This window comes from Lithobates pipiens, unplaced genomic scaffold (genome assembly GCF_037356315.1).
Source record: "Lithobates pipiens isolate NorthernLeopardFrog02 unplaced genomic scaffold, aLitPip1_a1.2 Scaffold_18, whole genome shotgun sequence".
NCBI lineage: Eukaryota > Metazoa > Chordata > Amphibia > Anura > Ranidae > Lithobates > Lithobates pipiens.
Window position 1 is genome coordinate 476,359,944 of NW_027507758.1, and position 24,050 is coordinate 476,383,993.

Genomic DNA, 24,050 nt, shown 5'->3' on the forward strand with positions numbered 1-24,050 from the left:
AAGCAGGGACATGGATCCATGTCTTCCACTAGTAAAAGCACCTCCCACAATACACTAAAACACTGGTTAGGCACATAGTTAACCCTTTGATCGCCCCTGATGGTTAAACTCTTCCCAGCAGTGCCATTAGTACAGTAATGCCCTGTAGACATGGTCGACATTCCTACAACAAAATCCGTCTGATTTTTTTCGGACGGATTTTGTCCTAAACTGGTGTTGCATGTCGGACAAAGTTGTCGGAAAATCTGATCGTTCATTCGTTATGACGGGACTACGTTGAGGCTAGTAGCCAATAGCTTTGGTCTCGTAATTTGATCTAAGCATGCGTGGCGCTTTTTCCAATCGGAATTCTCTACAAACGATCGGAAAAAGTCTGATCGGAATTTTTTGTCGGAAAATTTGAGATCCTGCTCTCAATTTTTTTTCTGAAGGAAATTCCGACGAAAAAAGTCCGATAAAGCCCACACACGATTGGATTGTCCGCCAATATAATCCGACTGGACCTTTTCCATCTTGGATTTCCGACCGTGTAGTGCATATTTTTTAGCACAACTGTATTAGTGTCACTGGTCCCCAAAAAGTGTCAATTAGTGTCCGACTGGCCGCCGCAATTTTGCAATCCTGCTGATCGCTGCCATTAATAGTAAAAAATAAATAAATAAAGCCTCATACACACGATAGGACTTTGTACAAACTTTCCCTTGGATTTTTGTACAAAGGGCGTCGGCCCTGAACTTGTATTGCATACACACAACAGGACTTTTTCAGCCAACTTTCACCAAATCATGTGGTTTTTCTGCTCTTTACCGCCACCTTTGGTCAACTTCTGTATTGTTGTCTGATCTTTTGCATTGGTTCTGAGCATGCCTGTTTGTACTTTGTACAAAAGTCCTATGGTTTTCTGTACACACGATCAGACTTTGCTCCATCGGACTTTTGTTGCCAGAAAGTTTGTCCGTTTGCACAGCCAACAAAAGTCCGATGAAAACCCAAAAAGTTTGTCCGATGGAGCGTACACACGGTCGGATGTTGCTCCAAAACAGCTAATTTGCATGTTTGTTGTCAAAAAGTCTGATCGTGTGTATGGGCCTTAAGAGTATCCCATAGTTTATAGATGCTATAACTTTTGCACAAACCAATCAATATACGCTTTTTGTTTTTTTTTATTACCAAATTTGATTCTTTATAATTTTCTTTAACTGGATATGTTTTATAGCAGAAAGTAAAAATTTTTTTTTTAATTGTCTGTATTTTTTATTTTTTTTGCTTATAGTGCAAACTGATCAAATGCCACAAAAAGAAAGCTCTATTTGTGGGAAAAAAAGGACGTACATTTTATGTTGGTACAGCATCACATGTCTGCGCAATTGTCAGTTAAAGTGACGCAGTGTCATATCGCAAAAAGTGGCCTGGTCATGAAGGGGGGTAAATCTTCTGGAGGTCAAGTGGTCAATGTAGATACTAGTGCAAATACAAATGTATAAAATAAACGAACACGATACATCAATTTGGAAGCATTGTACTAAATGGATTTTTGAGTGAATCGACCCAAAGTACTTAATAATGTAGCGCTTGTATAAAGATAAATACAGTCATCCTCTAAGTATAAATTGCAGCTGGTAGTAAATGTTCTGTGCACTATTTTGTATAACCGGGGTCTATTATTTGTACAGTTTTTGTACTCAGAATAGTTAATTCTAAGGAACCTTGAAGCAAATAGGAACAAGGCGTGTGAATAGCAATGACATTAGATCTGAGAATTTACAAGCCTATAAATGTGATGTGCGTTGTACGGATGTGTCACTAAGCCAGTAAAACTACTAGCAGTGTTTTCTACTATTGTAACTGTTTGTTTTACTTGGTCGGTTTATAAATATGAACAGTTGTTTATTTTGGCTATTACACTATGAGGCTGCTACCCATATGGAGGTGTAGGCGTTGCGCTGAAGCTGTTTGCAGGGTGCCTGTATACAAACATTCATGTCCATGTGCGCCTCCACTTTGGGTGCATTGGAGCGTGAGCTGCTTTTATGTGTACGCCACTCTCTCTAGCTGTTTGATGTTGTCATAAAAAAACAGAGCTCTTTTTATCTTCGTTTTGTTTATTTTGTCCTTTTGTGAGGCAGCCTTTGGGTAGTTTTAGGAAATGTTATAGTTGCAGGCCTCAATTTTTTTAAGTACACACAAGTATTTAGGGTGCTGCTACCCAAAGTACCTTTACCTGTATGAGAATTTTATTGACCTAGTAGTACAAGACTATGCTCTCATTTACAATGCAAATTTGAAGGCTAAATTCACCTTTAAAACAAAATAATAATAATAAATTACCATATTTATCAGCATATAAAACGCAGAGGCGTATGACACGAACCTTCGTTTTAGGAGGGAAGTTTCAGGAAAAAAACTTACATTTTAAATAAAGAACTTTGAAGCAAAATAAGGGTCAGTGCCCATCAATGCAGCCTCACCATTGCCTATCTGCAGCCTCACCATTGCCCATCAATGCAGCTTTAACAATGCCCATCTGTAGCCTCACAATTGCCCATCAATACAGCCTAATCAATGCCTATCTACAGCCTCACAATTGCCCATCGATGCAGCTTGATCAATGCCCATCTGCAGCCTCACATTTGCCCATCAATGCAGCCTGATCAATGCCCATTTGCAGCCTCACATTTGCCCATCAATGCAGCCTGATCAATGCCCATCTGCATCCTCACAATTGCCTATCAATGCAGCTTGTTCAATGCCCATATGCAGCCTCACAATTGCCCATCAATGCAGCTTGATCAATGCCATCTGTAGCCTCACAATTGCCCATTGATGCAGCTTGATCAATTCCCATATGCAGCCTCACCATTGCCATCAATGTAGCCTGATCAGTGCCCATCTGCAACCTCACCTCAGATTACTGCTGCCTCAGAGGGGACAGGGAGGGGGGCAGGGCGAGCCCTGTCAGATTACATACAGCGAGAATCTCCTGTTTATTCAGCGGCCTGTTTAATACAAAGTCCTGCCTCCTGGACCGGCTTCTATAATAGACAGAACACTGGTCCAATGGCGGCCCAGGACATGGGACTTCTTATTACAGAGGCCTCTGAGTAAACGGGGGATTCTCGCTGTATGTAATCTCACGCCTCCCAATTGCGCGGTCGTGCAACATGGCTCCCAAACAAAATTGGCGTCTTTTTTTTCCCACAAATAGAGCTTTCTTTTGGTGGTATTTGATGACCCCTGTGGTTTTTATTTTTTGCGCTATAAACAAAAAAATAGCGTCAATTTTGAAAAAAACGCATTATTTTTTACATTTTTGGCTATAATAAATATCTCCCAAAAATATATAAAAAAAAATGTTCCCCTCAATTTAGGCAATACGTATTCTTCTACATATTTTTGGTAAAAAAAATCACAATAAGCGTTTATTGATTGGTTTGCGCAAAAGTTATAGCGTTTACAAAATAGGGGATAGTTTTATGGCATTTTTATTAATATTTTTTTTTTTTTACTAGTAATGGCAGTGATCTTTGATTTTTATCATGACTGCGACATTATGGTGGACACATCACATTTTTGACACGTTTTTGGGACCACTGTCATTTATACACCAATCAGTGCTATACAAATGCACTGATTCCTGTGTAAATGACACTGGCAGTGAAGAGGTTAACCACTAGGGGGCAGGGTAAGGGTTAAGTGTGTCCTGGGGCGTGTTTCTAACTGTGGGGGGCGTGGCTACGTGTGACACATCACTGATCTCTACTTCTAATCACAGGGAGCATAGATCAGTGACACTCTCACTAGGCAGAACGGGGAGATGCTTGTTTACATTAGCATCTCCCCGTTCTTCCTCCCTGTGAGATGGTCGCGGGTATCCCTGCAGCGATCGAGTCCGCAGGACCCACGACCCGACTCACGAAGGTCCCGGCTGGCACGATGGCATGGCGGCAAATTTAAAGGGATGTGCCTGTGTGCCTATTTGCCCAGCTGTGCCATTCTGCCAACGTACATCGGCGTGCGTCGGTTGGGAACCGGTTAAGGTATGTGTGCCTACAGTCTCCTCAGCATAAATCTGGGCCAATGAACAGGTATGGCATTGAATGCTCTTTCGTAGGTTTACATTCACAATTACAGATCTTGAATTTATAGTCTCCATTCATTAGTGTAGGCATTTAATGAGTGCAATGCTGGGACCTGATTGATTCTGCATACGTACAGCAATAAGTAATAGGTGGAGCGTGCCTCCCTACTTTCACTGAACATTTCTGACAGCCCAAAGAAGACATGATTGATTGGGTTCCCTCCTCTCCAATCGCTGAATCAATGTCAATGTTGTATTCTAAATGCTAAATGGCTAAGACAATGGCAGGTGTTATGGTGAAAATCCCTCATCAAGGTTTAGATAGATAGCAACTCCAGCAATAAATAAAATCAGTTAACTGCTTATGTTGTCCTGCAAACACTGCAGTCAGGAAGTCTACACAGTTTACTTTAATCTGAGTGTTATGTAATGCTTTGCCACCTGATTCCTCTGGCTTTTCACTGTCCTTGTAGACAGACATACAGGCTTTCATCAATGATTCTGTGCCAGAAAATTGCTCTTTTATGCCCCAGTGTGTAGGCACGCAGAGAAGTACCATGCCTGTGAAACCTGAAGACGCCTGCACATCCAAATGCTAATTCAGAGCCAACCAGAATGTAAGGGTAATGGCAGCTAGCATGGTGGGCAGTGTACAGGGCGATTGAATAAAATGTTTTACCTGGCTGTGTTAAAAAGCACATATGTTTGAGGACCTTTCACAAACATTTACATGGGAATAATGGCATAAAGCCCTATTGATAACCAGTGATGTAAGTAACTCAGTTAAAATAAATGGCGTTCTAACTGATTACTCTTCCCCTCCATGGTTACTCAGTTCCCATTACTTGGGGCGCATTACCTCAATTACATCTACCGCCCGGGAGGCCCCGCCGTGGCCTGCTGCATGGCCGTTCGTTCCACCGCGGGGAGGGGGGCTTTCGCCCGCTGAGCTGCCACCCCCCCCAAGTACCACGCTGCCTGCCCCCCCCCCCCCAAGTACACCACCACCACTGCCACCCCCTCAAGTACCACCGCTGCCACCCCCCTCAACATTTGGGTTCAAATAAATACCAAATGTTCTAAAATACTGTATATATATATAGTGTTTTTTATTCTTCAGCTAATATAAACATCTTTGATATTAAAGATGTTATAGAATGTAATTGCATTATAGAATATTTTCAAAAAAAAAATCAGTTACTTTGCTGAGTAACTAATTACTTTTCCAGTGTAGTAATTGAGTTACTAACGCAATTACTTTTTGGGAGAAGTAATTTGTAACTTAACTAATTACTTTTTTAAAGTAAGATGACCAACACTGTTGATAACTAGTACAGCATCCTCATGTATAGCTCCCGACTGTCCCTGATTTCGAGGGACTGTCCCTGATTTGGAGCAATGTCCTTCTGTCCCTCATTCCTAATCATATGTCCCTCATTTTGGTCTGATCTATATAGATGTATATAAAATGCACTTTTTATCTTGCAAAAAGTGTTTTCCAGCACTAAACCTTTCACCTGATTTCTAAATTGCTGCATTTGTAAATTCCAAAAGCCAATATAAAGGAAAAGTAGTGGTAAAAAAAGCACTTGTGGGTTTAACCAATCTTTTTTTTTTTTTTTTTTTTGTACAATTCTCCTTTTAAGGGGGAGTGGTAAGGGCTGTGTCCTTTGCCTGCATACTTTTGCTGATAGGTGTCCCTCATTCCCATCTCAAAAAGTTGGGACGTATGTCCTCATGTATAGAACATTGGTATAATTCACAAAAAAATCTTTAAAAAATCTGACACCTTATATATTATCTAAAATATTCCCTACTACCTCTCCCATCTGCTGGAGGTGTGAGGAATTAGAGGGAAACCTATACCTTTCAAGTTTTTGGAACTCAGTTTCCTCCTTTATTGCAGAACTTACAGGTAATTTGACAGAACTGACATCGGCAACAGCATTATTAGGATTAAAGTGGTTGTAAACTCTCCCCCACAACTTTGTCCCATGTAAATCGGCATAAAAAACCCTATTGAACAGTGCTTGTAGATATCTCCTTACTTGCTTAGTATTGTTGTGATCCTTTTTGTTCTTTACAAAGACATCACTGAGCATGCCCATATCTGCCCTGATTTACGGCACACTCTGTGTGCCTGTCTATTATCAGGACTTCCTGCAGCACAACACTGAAATCCCACAAGACTGCATAATCAGAGCTTCCTACTGCATCCCATGTAACATCACATGGAATGTAAACCTGGGCATCGGACAGCATTACTGCAGTCTTATCAGCTGAAGCTGATAAGACTGACATGGGCAAACACTAGATAATTGGCACAAGTAAATACTATGAAATAAAGCAAGTCATCTATGAGCAGGGAAGCAGGGTTGCTATAGAAATGTTGGATTGAGAAGGAGGCTTGGTTAACAGTACAGGAAGTGCTCAATGTAAGGGCGGAAATACACTCTATTGTGGACTTAGAAAACAATACTTAAGATGGCTCTGCCTTACCCCTGGAAACAAGTTTTTTTTAAAGTTTCTTATTAAGTAATATGCGATTTGGGCTGGATTACAGTGGCTATAGTTTGATAATTACTTATTATAATGGCCTAAATGAAAAGAAGCATTAGAGTGGGAGAGTTTACTTCCTCTTTAAATCTAGATATATACCTACATTGCTATAGAACAATAGTATCCCCCTGATAGCAGTGAGACTTACCATTGCCAATATGAGGAAATCCACAGAAGCTCCTAATTTGTCAAATGTCATTATAAACACCCAGGCCCAATATGAATTGATATTAGCATTCAAAAATGTCTCTATCACTATCTTAAAAAAAAAAAAAAAAAAAAAGGCAAGTTTGGATAAACAGGAGAGCCTCCAATTACTTAAAGAATAGCGATATATGATACACCAAGATATTGAATTTCTTATAGACTTTTCATTCCTAAAAAATGTATTATTTGGTGACCAGCTCCCAACTATATTATGATCCCACTTGGGGTGGGCGGTAGCTAGATATCAAACTCCAGATATTGTACCCTAAAATCATTACTACTTCTTGTTATTCCTTCCCAATTTTTGTTATTATCTGTTCTATGCAATATGATAAGCAATACCAATGAATTGTATTCATTTATATTGGAATGCATTTTGTCAAAAATAATAAAAATGTAAAAAAAAAAAAAAAAGAAAGGACATATGTTTTAAACCATCAGTTCCTTTGAGAAATTCCCATCAACTTTTGCCATTGGGGTAATTTACCTCCACTCCCTGTCCCTTAGATGCCACAGGAAGTTATAAGAAAACTTCCCCTGTTAGATACTTGCTCTTTTCCTCCACCAACCAGCAACACATCCTCATCAATGCTCAGACTATTGGCAGTACACTGCCGGGTCTGTGTACCATTCTGTTAATGTTCCTTCACTACCTGTCCCGCAATTACCATTGGGTAAATTTACCTTCACTTCCTGTCTCAGAGCAGCAACAGGAAGTTCGAGGCAAGCTCCCGAAATTAGTGGAAGCACTTTAATAAGGGGCACTTTATTTGCAACATCTACAAATATAAAGAGAGGTAGCCAGACTCTAAGGCAAACAGCCTTAGTACACGGAGACAATGTGCTTTGTTAAGGCAATATATCTTGGGATACAAAATAACAAATAGTGCGGAGCGAATGTGCCTGGGTTTCATTCAAGGCCTGTTCATCAAACACATTGTAAAATCCCCAAATTGCAAATTTAAATCCCAACTCCACTGAAGTCTCGGGGGGGGGGGGGGGGGGGCTCTTGAAAATCAATTCTGGATATTTTCAAGGCTAATAAGAGCTGAACACTGCATGGCGGATACCAATACAATCGACCAATACAAAATCTTTTTAAAATCTCTTTCAGTGGAAAGAAGGTTCTCATTTTTATACAAATGTGAGGGTAAGATTAAAAAAAAACAATCCTTCCAATTACAGGCTTGGGAGAGGTTCTCACGTTGTATGTAGTGTTACATAACAGTACATTTCAGCTGGACAGTGTCATTGTACTCCCTATTATGACATCACATATTTTGCACGTGTAATTGATTTTTCTACTTTTACAGTATTGCTTTGTTTAAACACAGCATCAGCAGCACTCCAATCTGAATCATTATAATTGTATAAAAAAGTTGCTTTTTTTTTTAGGTAGTTTTTGGCTGTGACACTTTTTTTTTATTTTATTTCTTTTTATTTATCAGTGGTAATAAGCCTAAAATAAATGGTGAAAGTAGCAGCCAAAATTTTTTCACGGAAATTCAACTCTTAAAAAAATAAAGCTAACTCCCTCAAATTTGCACAAATTGGCCAGTGGCACAACAGCTTGATAGTATAGCCGCTTGCCGTCCAACGTACAATGATATATGTCGGCACAATGACACAGCTGTGCAAATGGGCGTACCTATATGTCCGCTTTAAATCGCCAGTGGCGCGCACCCACTTGCCCGCAATTTGTAAGCTATGTAAGCAGCTTCTACTAGACCAAATTTTCACATGGTAACAGCAGGCAGGTTTGTAATCAAGAAATCAATATCATTTATGCACACTATGTAAGCACCTTTACTAGACCGCAGTTTTCAAGTGAGAGACCAGCTGGGTTCTGATCAAGCTATGGCCAGTGGTCCAGCCTGGACCCCAAATAGCCCAAAATGTACTCATAGTGTACTCTCCTCATTTTAGGAGTGAATCGTATGGTTTATGCACATTTTACAGACCCTGCATTCTACTAACTACATGTGATGAACGAGATAAGAATTTCTTCGCTTGTTGCCCACTCGCACCAGGCTTATGGCTCAGGGCCAGTTCACACCATAGAAATGCAGTCCGGATGCGTTCTAGATGCTTTTCTGCATGCATGTTTTTTTTTTTTGTTTTTTTTACGTGTTTTTGACGTGTTCCAGTGCATTTTTGGTGCGCCTTCTATGCAGTCCAGTGCATTTTCTCCCCTCATTTTTTCTTAACATTAAGGGCTGGTTCACATCACAAAAAAATACTTCAGATTCGTCCCAGATGCATTTTTGCATGCATGTTTTTAATGCGTTATTGATGTGTTCTGGTGCATTTTTTGTGTGTTTTTGATGCGTTTCCGAATGCATTCCAGGTGCTTTTTTTAAAAAATTTTTTTATTCTTTTTCACAATACTTTTTGGTCTGGTAAGTTTTTGGTGCATTCCAGTGTGTTTCAGTGCATTCTTGATGCTTTTTACTGCGTTCAAGTACAGTCCAGTGCAGGAAAAATGCAGCATGTTCAACTTGGAACTGACCTCACTGGTGTGAACTATGCCATTGTAAACCATATAAACTACTTTCCATGCATTTTTGATGCAGAACAAAAACGGACTGGACTGCATGTGGTGTGATTTGGCCCTCAAGGACATGAATTCCAGTGCATTTTTTGTGCGTTTAGGCACATTCGAGTGCATTTTTGATGCGTTTTACAGTGTTCCAGTACAGTCCAGTGCAGGAAAAATGTTCTACTTTTTTTACTGGAACGCACTGGTGTAAACTATGCCATTGAAAACCATATAAACTACTTTCTGTGCGTTTTGGTGCATAAAAAAACACGCTGAACTAGATGTGGTGTGAACTGGTCCTCAGAAAATATTAAAGTCAAAGAGAGCCCTAATATAAGTTGACAGAAATGACAGGGCACCTATTTTCCTGGTACAGGTTTCATTCATCTGGAATTTATGAAGGATGTGCAGGATCAGTTTAGTGAATAGTTTATAATTAGAGCTAAGCTTCAGCCAAAGGTGCTAGATATAAATAAATGTGATGTCACATGGGCAAACTGACAAACAACCCATTTCATAATAATAAATCGCTGCATGTGGCATGTAACATGGTCTGACATTGAGTTAAAGTTTTACCAAAATAAAGTACAAGTATACTTCCAGGTACAAACTGTAAGGACCCATTCACAGGCAGTTACCCATACGTGTGTTGCTATTCATTCTGAATGGCTCCCTGAAACAGACATATAATAAAAAAAAAAAATAAGCACCAGTGGTGCACATAGTGCACCACATCGCTTAGATGCATATGTTGTGTGTGATGTGGTGCAATTAGATATGTGCAGAATGGAAAAATGTGTTTCGTTTTGTTTCGGAGAGATTCATTATGTTACTAATTTCGTTTCATTATGGAATTAGTATAGCTTTGTTTCATTTTCATTAAATTTAATTTAGTTTTTGTTAAAATTTTATTTTCGTTTATTAATTTTCTAACGAATTCCAACTTTTCAGAAATATTAGAACTCGGATTGGTCAAAAAACAATCAACCAATTTGAATTCTGTGTGAAAAAATAGCTGGCTGTTAAGCGGCAGGTCGGGAAGTCAGCTGCCTGCATCCTTAACAACCACGAGTCATCATCTGTCAGCGGGCTTCCCCACTGACAGATGAATGTAAAGAAAACAATACCGGCAATTGCCCAGAAATAAAAAAAAATGTAAAAGAAACACAGCAATTTTTTTAAATTTTTTTTTTTAAACGGTGTGGCCCCCTCCAAAACCCATACCAGACCCTTATCTAAGCATGCAGCCAAACAGGTCCTGATCCATACCAGGCCACATGCCCTCAACATGGGGGGGCTCAGCCTCCCTCTCCCCAAAGCATCTTGTCCCCGTTTTGATGGGGACAAGGGTCTCTTCCTAATAACCCTGGGCTGTGGTTGTCGGGGTCTGTGGGTGGCGACAGATTTTGCCAATTCCTTTATTGAAAAATAAAAAACAGTGTCCCCCCGATGTAGATCCGTTGTCAATCACGCCGTCCACCGACCCAAAAAAAACCCTCCATGGGAGGTCAGATGGGGGCGGTGCCACCGGGTGACATAGCCGGGAGGCCCCAACCCTTGCCTATATAAGAACTGTCAAAGCGCAGAGAACGAGCAGTCGGTGGGAGGCCTCCCAGCTTATTTTTTTTCTATTTTCCAGGTCCAGTGGGCGTTGTGATTGATGATGGATTTACATCGAGGGACACTATTTTTTTTTTTCTTTTTTTAATAAAGGATTTGTCAAAAACTGTTTCTTGTGGTTATTACTTTGTGACACTTTTTTGGTGAATGGGTAGGGGTATGATGTACCTGATACCCATTTACATAGGTAAGGGGCTTCCAGATTCCGATAATTCCCCCGCCCGCAGACCCCGACAACCACAGTTCAGGCATGTTGGGAAGAGGCCCTTGCTTCCATCAACATGGGGACAAGGTGCTTTGGAGTGGGGGCGCAGAGCCCCCCCCTTGCCCCAAAGCACCCAACCCAATTTTGAGGGCATGTGGCCTGGTATGGTTCAGGAGGGGGGCGCTCGCCCGTCCCCCCCTTTCCTAACCTGCCAGGCTGCATGTTCGGATAAGGGTCTAGTATGGATTTTGGGGGGGGGGTTCCACACCGTTTAAAAAACACAAACGTGCGTTTTTTAAACAGTTTTCTATTGCCGGGTGATCGCCATTCTTTTCTTTACATTCATTTTGTTTGGGTTCGGCAGGCGCCGTGGAGATGGATCTACATCAGGGGACATTGTTTGTTTTTGGCAATTCCTTTATTAAAAAAAAAAAAAAACATGTTTACTGTCTTTATTCAGGTTTTACACATTTTTGGTGAATGGGTATAGGTACTGTGTACCCCATACTCATTCACATGGGGGGGCGGGATCTGGGGGCATGCATGCTAGAGTCCGATAAGCCCCCACCCACCAGGGTTGTCAGGAAGAAGCCCTTGTCTCCAACATCGGACAAGGTGCTTTGGGGTGGGAGAGCAGAGCCCCCCTGCCCTAAAACTCACACCCCCCCATATTGAGAGTACGTGGCCTGGTATGGTTTAGGAAGGGGGGTACTCGCTGGTTTCCCCCTTTCAAAGGACCTGGTATGGACTGGGGGGCCCCACGCCATTTTCTTTTTTCTTTTCTTTTTTTCCTTAGCCATGCTGACAATTGCAACTGCTAGTCAATTCAAATGTGATTTGACAATTTTTTTTTTCCTTTAGAAATACATGCTAGAGTTCGATAAGACCCCCACAACTACCGCCCAGGGTTGTGGGGATGAGGCCCTTGTTTGCTTATCCCCCCCTTTCCTGTCCTTCTGGGATGCATCCTTAGATAAGGGTCTGGTTATGATCTTGGGGGGGAGGGGGGCACAGCGTTTTTATTTTAATTTTGGCATGGGGTTCTTCTTAGAGGACCCCACACTGTTTTTGTTCTGAATTTTCTAATGCAGGCATTGTTTTGTTTACATTTCAGCTGTCAGTAGGGAGGCCAGTTGGCAGCTGATGAGTCATCGGTTGTTAAGGACAAGGCGGCCGGCTTCCCAGCCTGCTGCTTAAAGCGACGTTCCAGCAGCAATTCTTTTTTTTAAGTTAGCAGCTATAAACACTGTAGCTGCTAACTTTTAATAAGGACAATTACCTGTCCAGGGAGCTCAGAATGTTGGCCCCCCCCCCGAGGCCGATCCATCAATCGGATTGGGTGCAGGCACCGCCATTCCAACTAAGGGAAACTTAGTTTCCTACTGCGCATGAGTGTCCTTGTTATCTTCTGGAGGACACACAGGTCTCAGAAAGCAGTGGGGGAGAAGAGGACGCAATGCACTAGGACGTGACCGAGCTAGGACGGAAGTACACAAGGTACTTCATTAAAGGTAAGTGAGAAAAAAAAAGTTATCCAAAATCAAGTGGTGGAGGGGTTGTCTTTCCTTTAAGACAAAGTAGTAAAAGTGGGTGGAACTCCACTTTAACAACCAGCTATTCTTCACACAGAATTTGTCGGTCAGCCATTTTTCGATCGATCCAAATTCTAATTGTCCTAAAAATTTGGAATTTGTTAGAAAATTTATAAACTAAATGAAATTTAACAAAAACTAAACAAAATTTCCAAAACAACCCTAAAGGAATTACAAAACAAAAGTAAATTAGTAACATGACATATATACAAAATGAAACAAAAATATTTTTTCCTTCTGCCCATGTTTAGTTCAAAGCATATCATAATACCAGTTTGTGCAAATTCGGGGGAGCAAGCAGGTTGAGGCAGAAATAGATCTACTCTGAAATGTCCAATCATGCCATGTATGACTTGGCATACTCTTAGACCAATGGACTGTGGAATCACTAGTTGAAATATGTCTCATTGTTCTATTGAAATGCAGGCCCTACAACAACCCACTTCAAATTTCCAATTTCCAATTGATCCTACTGCTGAAGTAATTGCCTGACTGTGGTTGTAAGCTTTCCTTGCTTTTGATATGCGGGTTGATGGTCCTGGGAGAGGAACCTCCAAGTCTGTGAGATGTCAGGATCTTGCTGCTGTAAGATGGCCCACTCATCGGGGAATATATTTCTGCTATTATTTGGAATGCTGTGACTCCTCCTACTGGAATAGGACAGATCCAAGGCGGAGGCCTCCAGTATTCACAACTAGTAACACGGGAGTTGGAGTCCTTTCATCACTACAATGACCAAGGGATATGAACACATCAGCTTGAACTCACACCTGGTATGTGTTGTATTAGTTCCCACAGGCTGTCCCCCTGCCCTGAGAACACTAGTTTAATGGCCAGTGGGCAGAATTCCTGTCTTCTTAGAGTTCCTTCCTACATACATGATCTCAATGGCCACACCGCCAATACTTTCTGTGCGATCCCGGGTCTCAGAGAAGGCGGATGCTACCTGCCGGAGTCTGTCCCATTTCCCATTTTACTGCTGAAATTTCCAACTGTATGGAGGCATTGGATTGCACCGCCCCCCCCCCCCCCCTCCTCTTGGGTGATGAAAACAACAGCTCCCACATCCTATTGCTACCCCATATAATGTCTCCAGCCTAGCTGTAATCTGTGCCAGGGTAGTGTGTTCCACGTCTGATAATACAAGAATGGCTATCCTTGCATCATCTTCCAATGTTTTAACAGCCAAATCAGGAAGGAGGGCCTCTGGTACCTGGAACAGGGGGGTCGCACTCTGCACCAGTCCACCCAGTCAGCTAATTGGAGATTGGTGCTGTTATACTTGAGTATCAGTGCTAAGTGTAGTCGGGGTCTTAATTAGGTACCTTAACTGGGAGAAATTACTCTCACAACATGTATATATCGGGGCAATATCCTTTTATATAAAATGTGATAAAGCTGGTAAAAGTAGTAGAACAGACAACTGTTCCTTGCATTGTTATTTAGTGATACAAAAGGAATACAGACGTAGTACGCCTCTTTCCTGTTCATTGTAGTATAGATATTGAAAAGGATAGACTTGAACCTCTCGCTGAGCTAAACATTTTCCCTCAAAAGTGGACACCTGTCCCTGTCCATTCACTTACCAGAAGCATGCCAAAACGTGGGTTTCCTTATTTAAAGGTTTCCCTTACTCAAGATGGCCACCAGAGTCTCTTGAGAGTTCTGTATCCAATCAGACTACTTTCTTCTCTCAAGACACTGAACAGAACCGCTATGAAACCAATACCCTTACAAGACACCCTTCCCTTGCAATAATGCCACTAGGCCACCTGCGGGTGGAAATGCTAACTGTACCTGCCTACACACTGCATTGCCAGAAATGGTGCAGGTACTTTTTTTGGGCATTGAGACTCATTTATTGCCCATTTAAAATGAATTGGATGCCTCAACACAACGTGCATGTGTTGACACACACAGAGAGGTATGCATGGGCCCTTACTACAGTTACTATACCTGCTTTGCTGCATCACGTATTGGAAGCAGGCTAACTCTGAGCACACACAGTACAACCTAATTGCTCAACCTCCTATAGAGTTACCAACAGTTATGTATTGTGAGGGCACGATTGGACGTAAACTGGAATGATTGCTTTAGTACTACACAGTTGTTGGTAAAGCTAAAGGAGAATGAACAAAGATTGTACATTTAGGTTGTAGCATGTGAAGCAGCTACAATGATGAGTTTTACTACTACCTCTGTGCTACTGATTGAGAGTTCTTCAGTTGCAAAAATCTGTCTCCTGGCATACCTCTCCCTTCTGCTGCTACCCAGTTGTCAGGGAAATCTCAGAGGCCGTATAATTCTGCGTAAAGTACATTGTTACATACAGCTTTACAATCACAAAAGAAATGATGCACAAAGTGCAGTAACACACATGAAACAATCAGACTGTAGTCCAGAATTTTCCAACCAGTGATACGTACAGTATACCCCAGGTAAGGGATTTCATAAACAAATCACATTTTAAAAAGGGTCAAATTTGTCATCTGAGTTACTTAAATGCTTGGCGTTGCTTGGAAAATATTTGCAGTAGAAATCTGTTCATCATTATATACAGGCATCCATCTGCCATGTGTTTTGTGTTCAGGACTGCGGGTTTAGGCTGATGGAGGAATGACCCAGACTGATCATGTTTGCCCATTCCAGGATCTTTACACATAACCCAGTAAGTGCGAAGAATATAGAAGCAGCTGCTGCCCTGTGAGATAATCTTAGTAGCAGCCTACTATTTTCCAGTTCTAGTCCTGTATTATAACAGATAAAGCTCTGGATGTATTTAGATCCTTCGAGCATGATCCATCAACATGGATGTCTGGCAACAATCTAAAGAAAAAAGATTTGTTACTTATCCAGAACTTGTCCAATTACAATGGAGACGCTGATGATGTGGGCTCTTCAGATTCAATGCCTAATATGCTATCTTTTTCACTCTACCGGTATGCTCTCGGAAACAAAGTGGATTTTTAGAAGTTTGCTCATCGCTGTTAAGGTAGCACAGAGATTTGTGCCTGCTTCAAGGGCTCAGTGGCTAAAATCTCTGAGTACCAGACGAGTTGTTCTCTCTGTTATTTTTTTTCTATCTCCCGGGGCCCATCAGTCATTTTTGGGTAATCCAGCCAAAGAAGCTTTCATTCACTCATTTGTGGTTAGAAAACATCATATTCTCTTTTCTTTGCATTTTCCAATATGTCATTTATTGGACTTGGATCTAGATCTATCAAGAATTATGTAGCACAAGGGCCTGTCTGATTGGAAACAAATTGAATGGATTGTTTAGGTTGGTCCTCATATTGCACACAGTCAGGGCCAGATTAAGAGCATCATGTGCTTGGTGCTGAGGATTTTGGTGGGCCTTTTACTGGGCACCCTTCTGCTTTCCAAGAGCCTGTGCTGGCATGCGCCCAAACTCAAAAGTGCGCAGCCGCACAGGCATAACACTAGGGAAGCCTGGCAATTGATTTGACCAAGTTTCTGTAAGGGCCGTGCATTGGCATGCACTCTGAGCTGAAAGAGTGCAGCTGCACAGGCCTAACACTATGGAAGCCCCAGACTTCTGTAAGGGCCCTGCATTGGCTTGCCTCAGGCTTCTGTTAGGACTGCTCATGCAGTGCCCATTATCAATCCCACCACCCTGCCCCAGTGGTGCATGTGGAATGCAGGGCCCATCAGGGGAGATCTCTTCCCGTTGACCCATTGCTTTCCATGTCTTTTTTGGGTGGCTGGGCCTATATTAAGGTAGGGGCCTGGAGCTGCAGCTCCAATAGCCCCTACGTTAATCCAGCCCTGCACACAGTACATTTGGTAAATCTAAAGCAGATTATGCAATCAGATTGTGAACTGTATGGCTGGCTTAACAGCGTGTGTTCTGCAGTGCAATGCCGTATGATTGTTGCAAGTGGTGCTCATATTATTTATTATTTGCAAGCAGTGCATTTATGGCAGCTGCATGCCCATGGCTTGGTCAGATGTAACACATCAAAATGCATATAACATGCAATTTGTTGCATTGGCAACAGGTATATTTAATATGCTATGGTCCTCTATTCACTCCAAATCCTAGATTAAAAAATGCATCAAAACACATGTGAATGCATAAGGGAATTGCATGGTGACGCATTACACACCTGCCTAACGCTCCAAAAAAAATGCACTTCTACTTCTATGCATAGATCTCAATGGGCCTTTATTGTTTCCCTATATAAGCCTGCATCATATGCTAGCTGAAGACAGGGGTATTTTGCTGGCAGAGTAAGGTTATGTGTATCTAATGAATCACAGCAGAAATCTTTTATGTTGTCAGTAGCTGGTGGACAGAGCGCTTGATCCTCCATGTGTTTTGTAAGTCAGACAGTGCCATCCTGGTGTCACTTTTCTGGCTCCAGTCTGAAAATAAACAGACTTACAGATAATGTCATCAGACGTTAACCTTCTGAATATGGCCTAGGGACTGGGGTTATTTGGGAACAGAAATGTAATATAACCATGGCAACTGTGAATTATGCTTTGACACTTTTTTGTCCAAGTACACCATGGCCAGCTTGCTGCTTTAGACCCTTCACTTATTATTGGTTGCATATCAAATCTAGTTTGATGTATTTTTTTTCTGAAATAGTGTAAGAACCCTATATACACTATACAACATTTGTGGTCGGATTTCCTTTATATTTACCAAAACCATGTAGTGCAAAGGCCTGCCTGATTGCATAGAAATTAAAATTCTTATGCCGCATACACATGACTGGACTTTCCGGCAGAAAAGGTCAGACGGAATCATTTCATCAGATATTCTGATCGTGTGTGGGCTTCATCTGACTTTTTTTTTCAAAAATTCTGACGGACCTAGATCGGGAAACCGTTCGTCTGTATGCTATTCTGACGGATCAAAAACGATGCAAGGGCAGCTACTGGCTATTAAAATTCCTTTTTCTAGTCCCGTTGTACGTCATTGTGTTCTAAACCAACGGACTTTGGTGTGATCGTGTGTAGGCAAGTCTGTTTCACCGGAACTCCGTCGGAAAGACTGTCAGAGTTTTTTCTGAAAAACGGTCGTGAGTACGTGGCATTAAGGTTTGACCTCATATTATATGGTTTTGGTAAATCTGAAGGAAAAAATCTACAGAAAATTGTGTAGTGTGTATCCAGCTTAAGAGGGCATGTGAATGGACAAGGCTGCTGGTCTGCATTGAGAGCCTACTGCTCAGCTCAGTGCATCTCTGCCAAGTACATTCTTCATATATAGCACTATTTATAAGTCTTCCATTTCCAGTTTGAAGGCGTTAGAAATAGTTTTAGTAGTCTGATTTAGAAAGGGAAGCACAAAGTGAATCATTGTGAGTTGATAGTGTTAAAGGTATCTATGTGATTGATATACATGATTTAAGTCTATTTTACATTTAGAATTTACATCTGGTGTCTGAATAAATGACTTCATTTAATTTTAAAGGCATTAACTTTAGGGCCCTTGCACACTGAGCGCCTAACCCAATGCGTGTCCAATCCTGGGATTTAGTGTGCCCAAAAGGCATAGGTTCAGCATCCAGTCTCGTAACCCATGGCCTCATCAAAGTCTATGGCAGGTTGAAATCTGCTGCAGCTGCATGGGGCTTAAAAGAGAAGTACGTTTTTTTTTTTTTTTGAAGATTCATACTTAGGTGGATGCAGCATTAGACCGATGCTGGATCTGTCCCCCGGCACCTCTTCACTGAGAACCGAGCCATCAAACATCGCCGATGGCTCGGATTCTCACCTCCACTCACTGAAGCTCTGAGCTGTGGAGGGGCGGAGAGCGGCCATCTCAGCGGCTTACTGAGAGGCTGAGACTGCCATTAGTCCAGGCAGCTGGCAGATCCAGACTTCCTAAGTCTGATGCGGTGCCTTGACTGATTCCAGTGACTTCAGCGGAAAGCAGACTTCAGACCGCTCTCTGCTGAAAACGGGTCATAGGCAGAAGTGCAAAACTAATTACACTCCTGTGAACCATAGGAGAGACCCAGCCTAAAAAGCTCAGGCTGGACTTCTCCTTTAACGCTGTACCAAGTGTACTCGTGTTTAGGGTCCTATGCCTTCAGGGCCATATGTTCGGAACACAGAACACTTGCGTTCTGGGCATACTCACATGTGCAATGAGAATGGAATGAGACCATGTTTCATGTTACACCCTAAATATGGGTGTAACTTGAAATTAGTTTATAAAGGTTGAGTTAGCCCTTAAATGTACAACATGTCTTTGATTTTTAAAGTATTTGTATAGTCATGATGCATGTTTACCCCAAACCTCCCTTTTTCCCCAGCAGAACATTTCCCAGCAATAAATAGTTCTTCTACTTTGTTCCTGTAGTTAGAAACTACTTGTTTTACTCCCTGTGATATCATCACCAAGCTTGTAAAATTCTTGGAAAGGAAGTTCCTGGGAGCTAAGTTTCTATAGACAGAGGAACACACACAGAACTACATCTCCCTGGAGCTCTTTCCTTACACATAATATATGGGCAGACTTCTGGGAGTGAACCAGCAGCATTGTTAAACTCGAAGAGAAATCAATGAATGCACGTGGAGAGTAGGTATGAGCTTGGGTTCGGTCCACATGGCTATATTAATTCTAATGGTGTCACGATCATCTGTTCCCGTTTGTGCATGTTACCTGCAGGGTGGGGAGTGCCTCAGCTGCAGCTGATTGGTCCAGCACTGACAGCTTCTTCCCAAGCTCCTCACTAGTGGGGAGAAACAGAGACAGACTGGGATAGGAGTTCTGTATTCCATCAGAAAGGGGTGTCACTGCTTGGAAATACTGTGCAGTAGAAGCAGAATTGTCATTCAACAGAATAAATTTAGGAGCTTACTGGATTTCTGGCAGGGCCACGTGGCTTTTTTCTGTACCTGCAGCATTTTTAAAGATATAAAACACAAAGAGAAGTAGCACCCTGCCAAAAGTTAGGCTACATTTTTAGTTTTTGGCTTCAGGGTACTCTGTGAAGGGGTGTTCTGTTTTCTTTTTTTGGTCTGGTCAGGTTTTCCTAAGCTTGGTGGTTGATTTTTCCTGTGTTCCTCTGAAAGAAGCTTCCACAGCATAGTATGAGAGGATCAACCATTAAGTGATAAATATTTATCAGATCCCAGCCAATCCCATTGGAGGGGGTGCCTAGAAGAAGAGTGTTCTTCTCTGCTAGGAGGGTTCCATTTCTCCTGGGGCTGCTTCCCCTGGGAGGCAGCTATTGTGACACAAGAGTTGCTGTTTGGGCCTCAGCTGGTGCTGGGCTGAGGACCTGGAGAAGTTTATTAAAGCAATCTGCTGCAGGCCATTGGTTTGGAAGTTCTGGTCTGGAAAAGGATTCTTTTTGTCTCCATCACTGAAGAGTGTTGTGTGGAAGCTGGGTGGCAGAAAGCTCCTGGGTCGTTGCTTTGTAAGACCTAAGCTTGGGACTTTCATGTGTGCCTGCTGCTGTAGGACTTGTGCCAAGAAGTTTGTTCCTATTTATTCCTGATATTGTTTTGGAGTATCCTACACCCTTTATACCTCTCCTGTTTTAAAAAGGAGTTCCAGGCTCCTTCAGAAAAAAAATTAAGTCAGCAGCTACAAATACTGTAGCTGCTGACTCTAATATTAGGGCATTTACCTGTTCAGGGATCCAGTAATGTCAGCATCCAAGCTGATTTTTCAATTGGCTCTTGAGTGTTGCCTACCGCCTTCTCCACTAGGGGAACCTGGCAGTGAAGCCATTGAATAGGCCAACTGCGGGGGAAGGAGGAGGGGCAAAACTGGGACCGGGTACCTGTTAAAACCAGGTCCTCACTCCCTCTCTCTCCCAAAAGGTGCCAAATTTGGCAGCAGAGGGAAGGAGGCAGACAAACGGAGCTTCCCCTTTTGGGTGGAGCGCCACTTTAAGTTTTTTTTTGCAAATAAAATCCACAAAAAGACATCACCTAGACTGAGCCTGTGTTTCGTGTGCTTTGAACTGTGTCTGTGGCAGGCAGCCTCTGTACTAGTAAGGGAGACCTGGTGTTATCTACAGTGGCCCCTCTGGGGGTGAACACTACAGAAACATGCATGTATTGCAGATATGCACATTAAATATTTTTGTTATAATTTATTTATTTTGGCCAAGCATACACTAATGCCGCATACACACGAGCAGAATGTCCGACAGAAAAAGTCAGGCAGAATCTTTTCATCGCATATTCCAATCGTGTGTATGCCTCATTGCCCTTTTTTTCACGAAAATTCTGACAGACCTAGAAATAGAACATGTTTTAAATTTTTCAGACGAAACCAATTCCTAGTCGGAAAACCACTCGTCTGTATGCTGTTCCAACGCACCAAACACAATGCATGCTCTGAAGCAAGTACGAGATGGAGGCTATTGAACTTCATTTTTCTAGTCCTGTCGTACGTGTTGTACTTCACCGTGTTCTTAACAATTGGACTTTGGTGTGATTGTGTGTATGCAAGATAGTTGCATCGGAATTCTATCGGAACTCCGTCGGAAAAACCTTCCGAGTTTATTCCGACGGGAAAACCGGTTGTGTGTACGCTGCATGAAAGCTATTTTTAAACATATGATAACTTATATGTAACTACGTAGCAACCGTGTTTCTGAGTACTCAGTTGCATGTTTGCACCCCCATCTTTGTAAGAACTCAGTTGACATATTTTATGAAATAATTTCTCTAGTGACTTAAAGAGAACAGCAGACAATGGAAAGCATTGCAGAGGAAAAGAAATGCCCCATACAACTTGTGTGCGCCTGTATCAGAGGCGGAAGCTTCTCTGTGACACTATCATGCTTGATTTATGGACATTGCCAGTCACTGTTCTACAGCAGTCCAAAGTTTCTGTCAGGGTATTATTACTGTCTATGTGCTCATTTCTGGACCCTGTAAAATGTATTCAAGAAATAGGTAGTGATATTGTCACCAGGACAAAAAAAATAACTGACAGCAATAAAAAAAAATCAGATTCTAACCATTTCTCACTCTACTAAATATTTGTTTTGTTTTTATCTGTGTCACCATTGGGGAGACTTCCCATCACTTCCTGTCAGGACCAGTAAGCCTGCGGATGGCAATAAGAACCTAACAGAGGCTCCATCCATGTTTTACTGCTTTGAACTTTAATTGTAAGAATACTGATTTAATGAATGTGTGGCAAAACCGTGTAAGTCTCATACATGTTTGGACATAGATGCACATTCTTTTGGTGGGTAAACCAGCTCCTAAATATGTAATTATCTGTGTGTTTAACAGCCTGCCTAGAGTTTGAGCTTTAATACATTTAGTCCTTAAAGCAGTGGTCTCCAAACTGTGGCCTGCGGGCCAGATTTGGCCCTTTTGTTTGCCTTTATCAGGCCCTTGGTACACTATTCCACCCACTGATACACTGCACTATTCCTTCTACCCCAACAATGGGGCATAATTCCTGTCACCAATACCAACATGAGGACACTATTCCTTCCACTAACCCCAACAATGACGCACTATTCTTCCCATTGACACCAATTATAGGACACTATTCCTCCCACTGGCACCAGCTGTGGCAATTCTTCCCACTGACACCAATGCTGAAGCACTATTCCTTGCCCTGATATCAACAACGGGGCACTATTCCTTCCACTGACACCAATGATGGGGCACTAGTTATTCCACTGATACCAACAATGGGGCACCATTCTTCCCAATGACACCAATAACGGGGCACTATTTCTTACCCTAATACCAACAATGGGGCAATATTCCTCCCATTAATACCAATGATGGGGCATTCTTTAATCCCAATGAAACCAAGGCATTTTGTACACACACTGGCCACAGTCCAGCCCCCCTAAAGTCTGAAGGACAGGAAACTGGTCCTTTGTTCAACAAGATTGGAGACCCCTGCCTTAAAGCATCAAAATGCTTAATTTCAGTGACTTTATGAACATGGCATGTGCAGCCAACCCCTGGCCAATATTTATAACCTTTATTTCTTTTTTTCCCTTATTGTATGCAATAGAGTCCGATGTTCAGATCTGTGAGCAGAAGGCTCCAACATGCTGTACCAGGAAAATGGAGGAGAGCTACCAGGCTGCAGTGAAGAGGAAGATGGCTCATAATATCCAAGCTCTGAATTTTGAGCTCAAATTCACGATTGTTGCACATGCATCTGCCTTTCAAGGTGAGGATCTGACAGCTAAAATCATGTATCATCACAGCGAACGTCTTAAATTTTTGGCTCTGTGAGGTTCAGTGGTTTCTGGTTCATTAGCTTCCCCTTCACACATGTGCCTGCCTATTTGTAGATGTTCGGTTGAAGAAAGCCTGCTGTTTTCAAAACTCAAAAGCCCAAACTCAAATTTACACACTCAACTGAATGAGTAAAGCTAATCGTACACTATAAAATCTGATTATACAATTTTTTTTTTTCGACCAACTATAGGCTATGTAACACAAGGGTCTGCCTGACTGAAAGCAAATTGAATAGAACGTTTAGGTAGATCATCATATTACATGGTTTTGGTAAAACTAAAAGATTGCACAGATATTATACAATCATATTGTATGGTGTATGGCTGGTTTTAAATAAATGACTATTCCCCCCCACCTTCCTTCTTGCCTGTCATACTAAGAATGGGCCATATTGAGTTGCTATGGGAGACAGTCTGAATGCAAACAGCATCTTCTGTCAGCTATTTAGAAAACCCTTAATGCTCTACGAATCCGGCGTATTTGCTTCACCCTGTTAAAACCTTTATTTGTAAAGTTAACCACTTTCAGACCGGACGTGCGACATGGCTCCCAAACAAAATTGACGTCCTTTTTTTCCCACAAATAGAGCTTTTTTTTGGTGGTATTTGACCACCACTGCGGTTTTTATTTTTTGCGCTATAAACAAAAAAAGAGCGACAATTTTGAAAAAAAATCATTATTTTTTACTTTTTTCTATAATAAATATCCTCCAAAAATATATAAAAAAATGTTTTTCCTCAGTTTAGGCAGATACGTATTCTTCTACATATTTTTGGTAAAAAATTGCAATAAGCGATCATTGATTGGTTTGCACAAAATTTATAGTGTTTACAAAATGGGGGATAGTTTTATGGCATTTTTATTAATAATTTTTTTTTTTACTAGTAATGGCAGCGATAAGCAATTTTTTTTTCATTTTTATTGTGACTGCGACCTTATGGCGGACACATCGGACATTTTTGACACCTTTTTGGAACCATTGTCATTTATACAGCAATCGGTGCTATACAAATGCACTGATTCCTATGT

General features: G+C 41.7%; 1 protein-coding gene across 2 annotated transcripts in view; it reads left to right on the top strand.

Moving 5' to 3' along the window:
* Window positions 1-24,050, top strand: part of LOC143988643 (glypican-5-like) — a 376,474-nt gene that overhangs the window by 8,254 nt on the left and 344,170 nt on the right. For both annotated transcript variants that reach the window (XM_077488351.1, XM_077488353.1), the window contains exon 2: window positions 22,789-22,950. In XM_077488351.1, coding sequence (XP_077344477.1) covers window positions 22,789-22,950 — 162 coding nt within the window. The remainder of the gene's footprint in view (window positions 1-22,788; window positions 22,951-24,050) is intronic.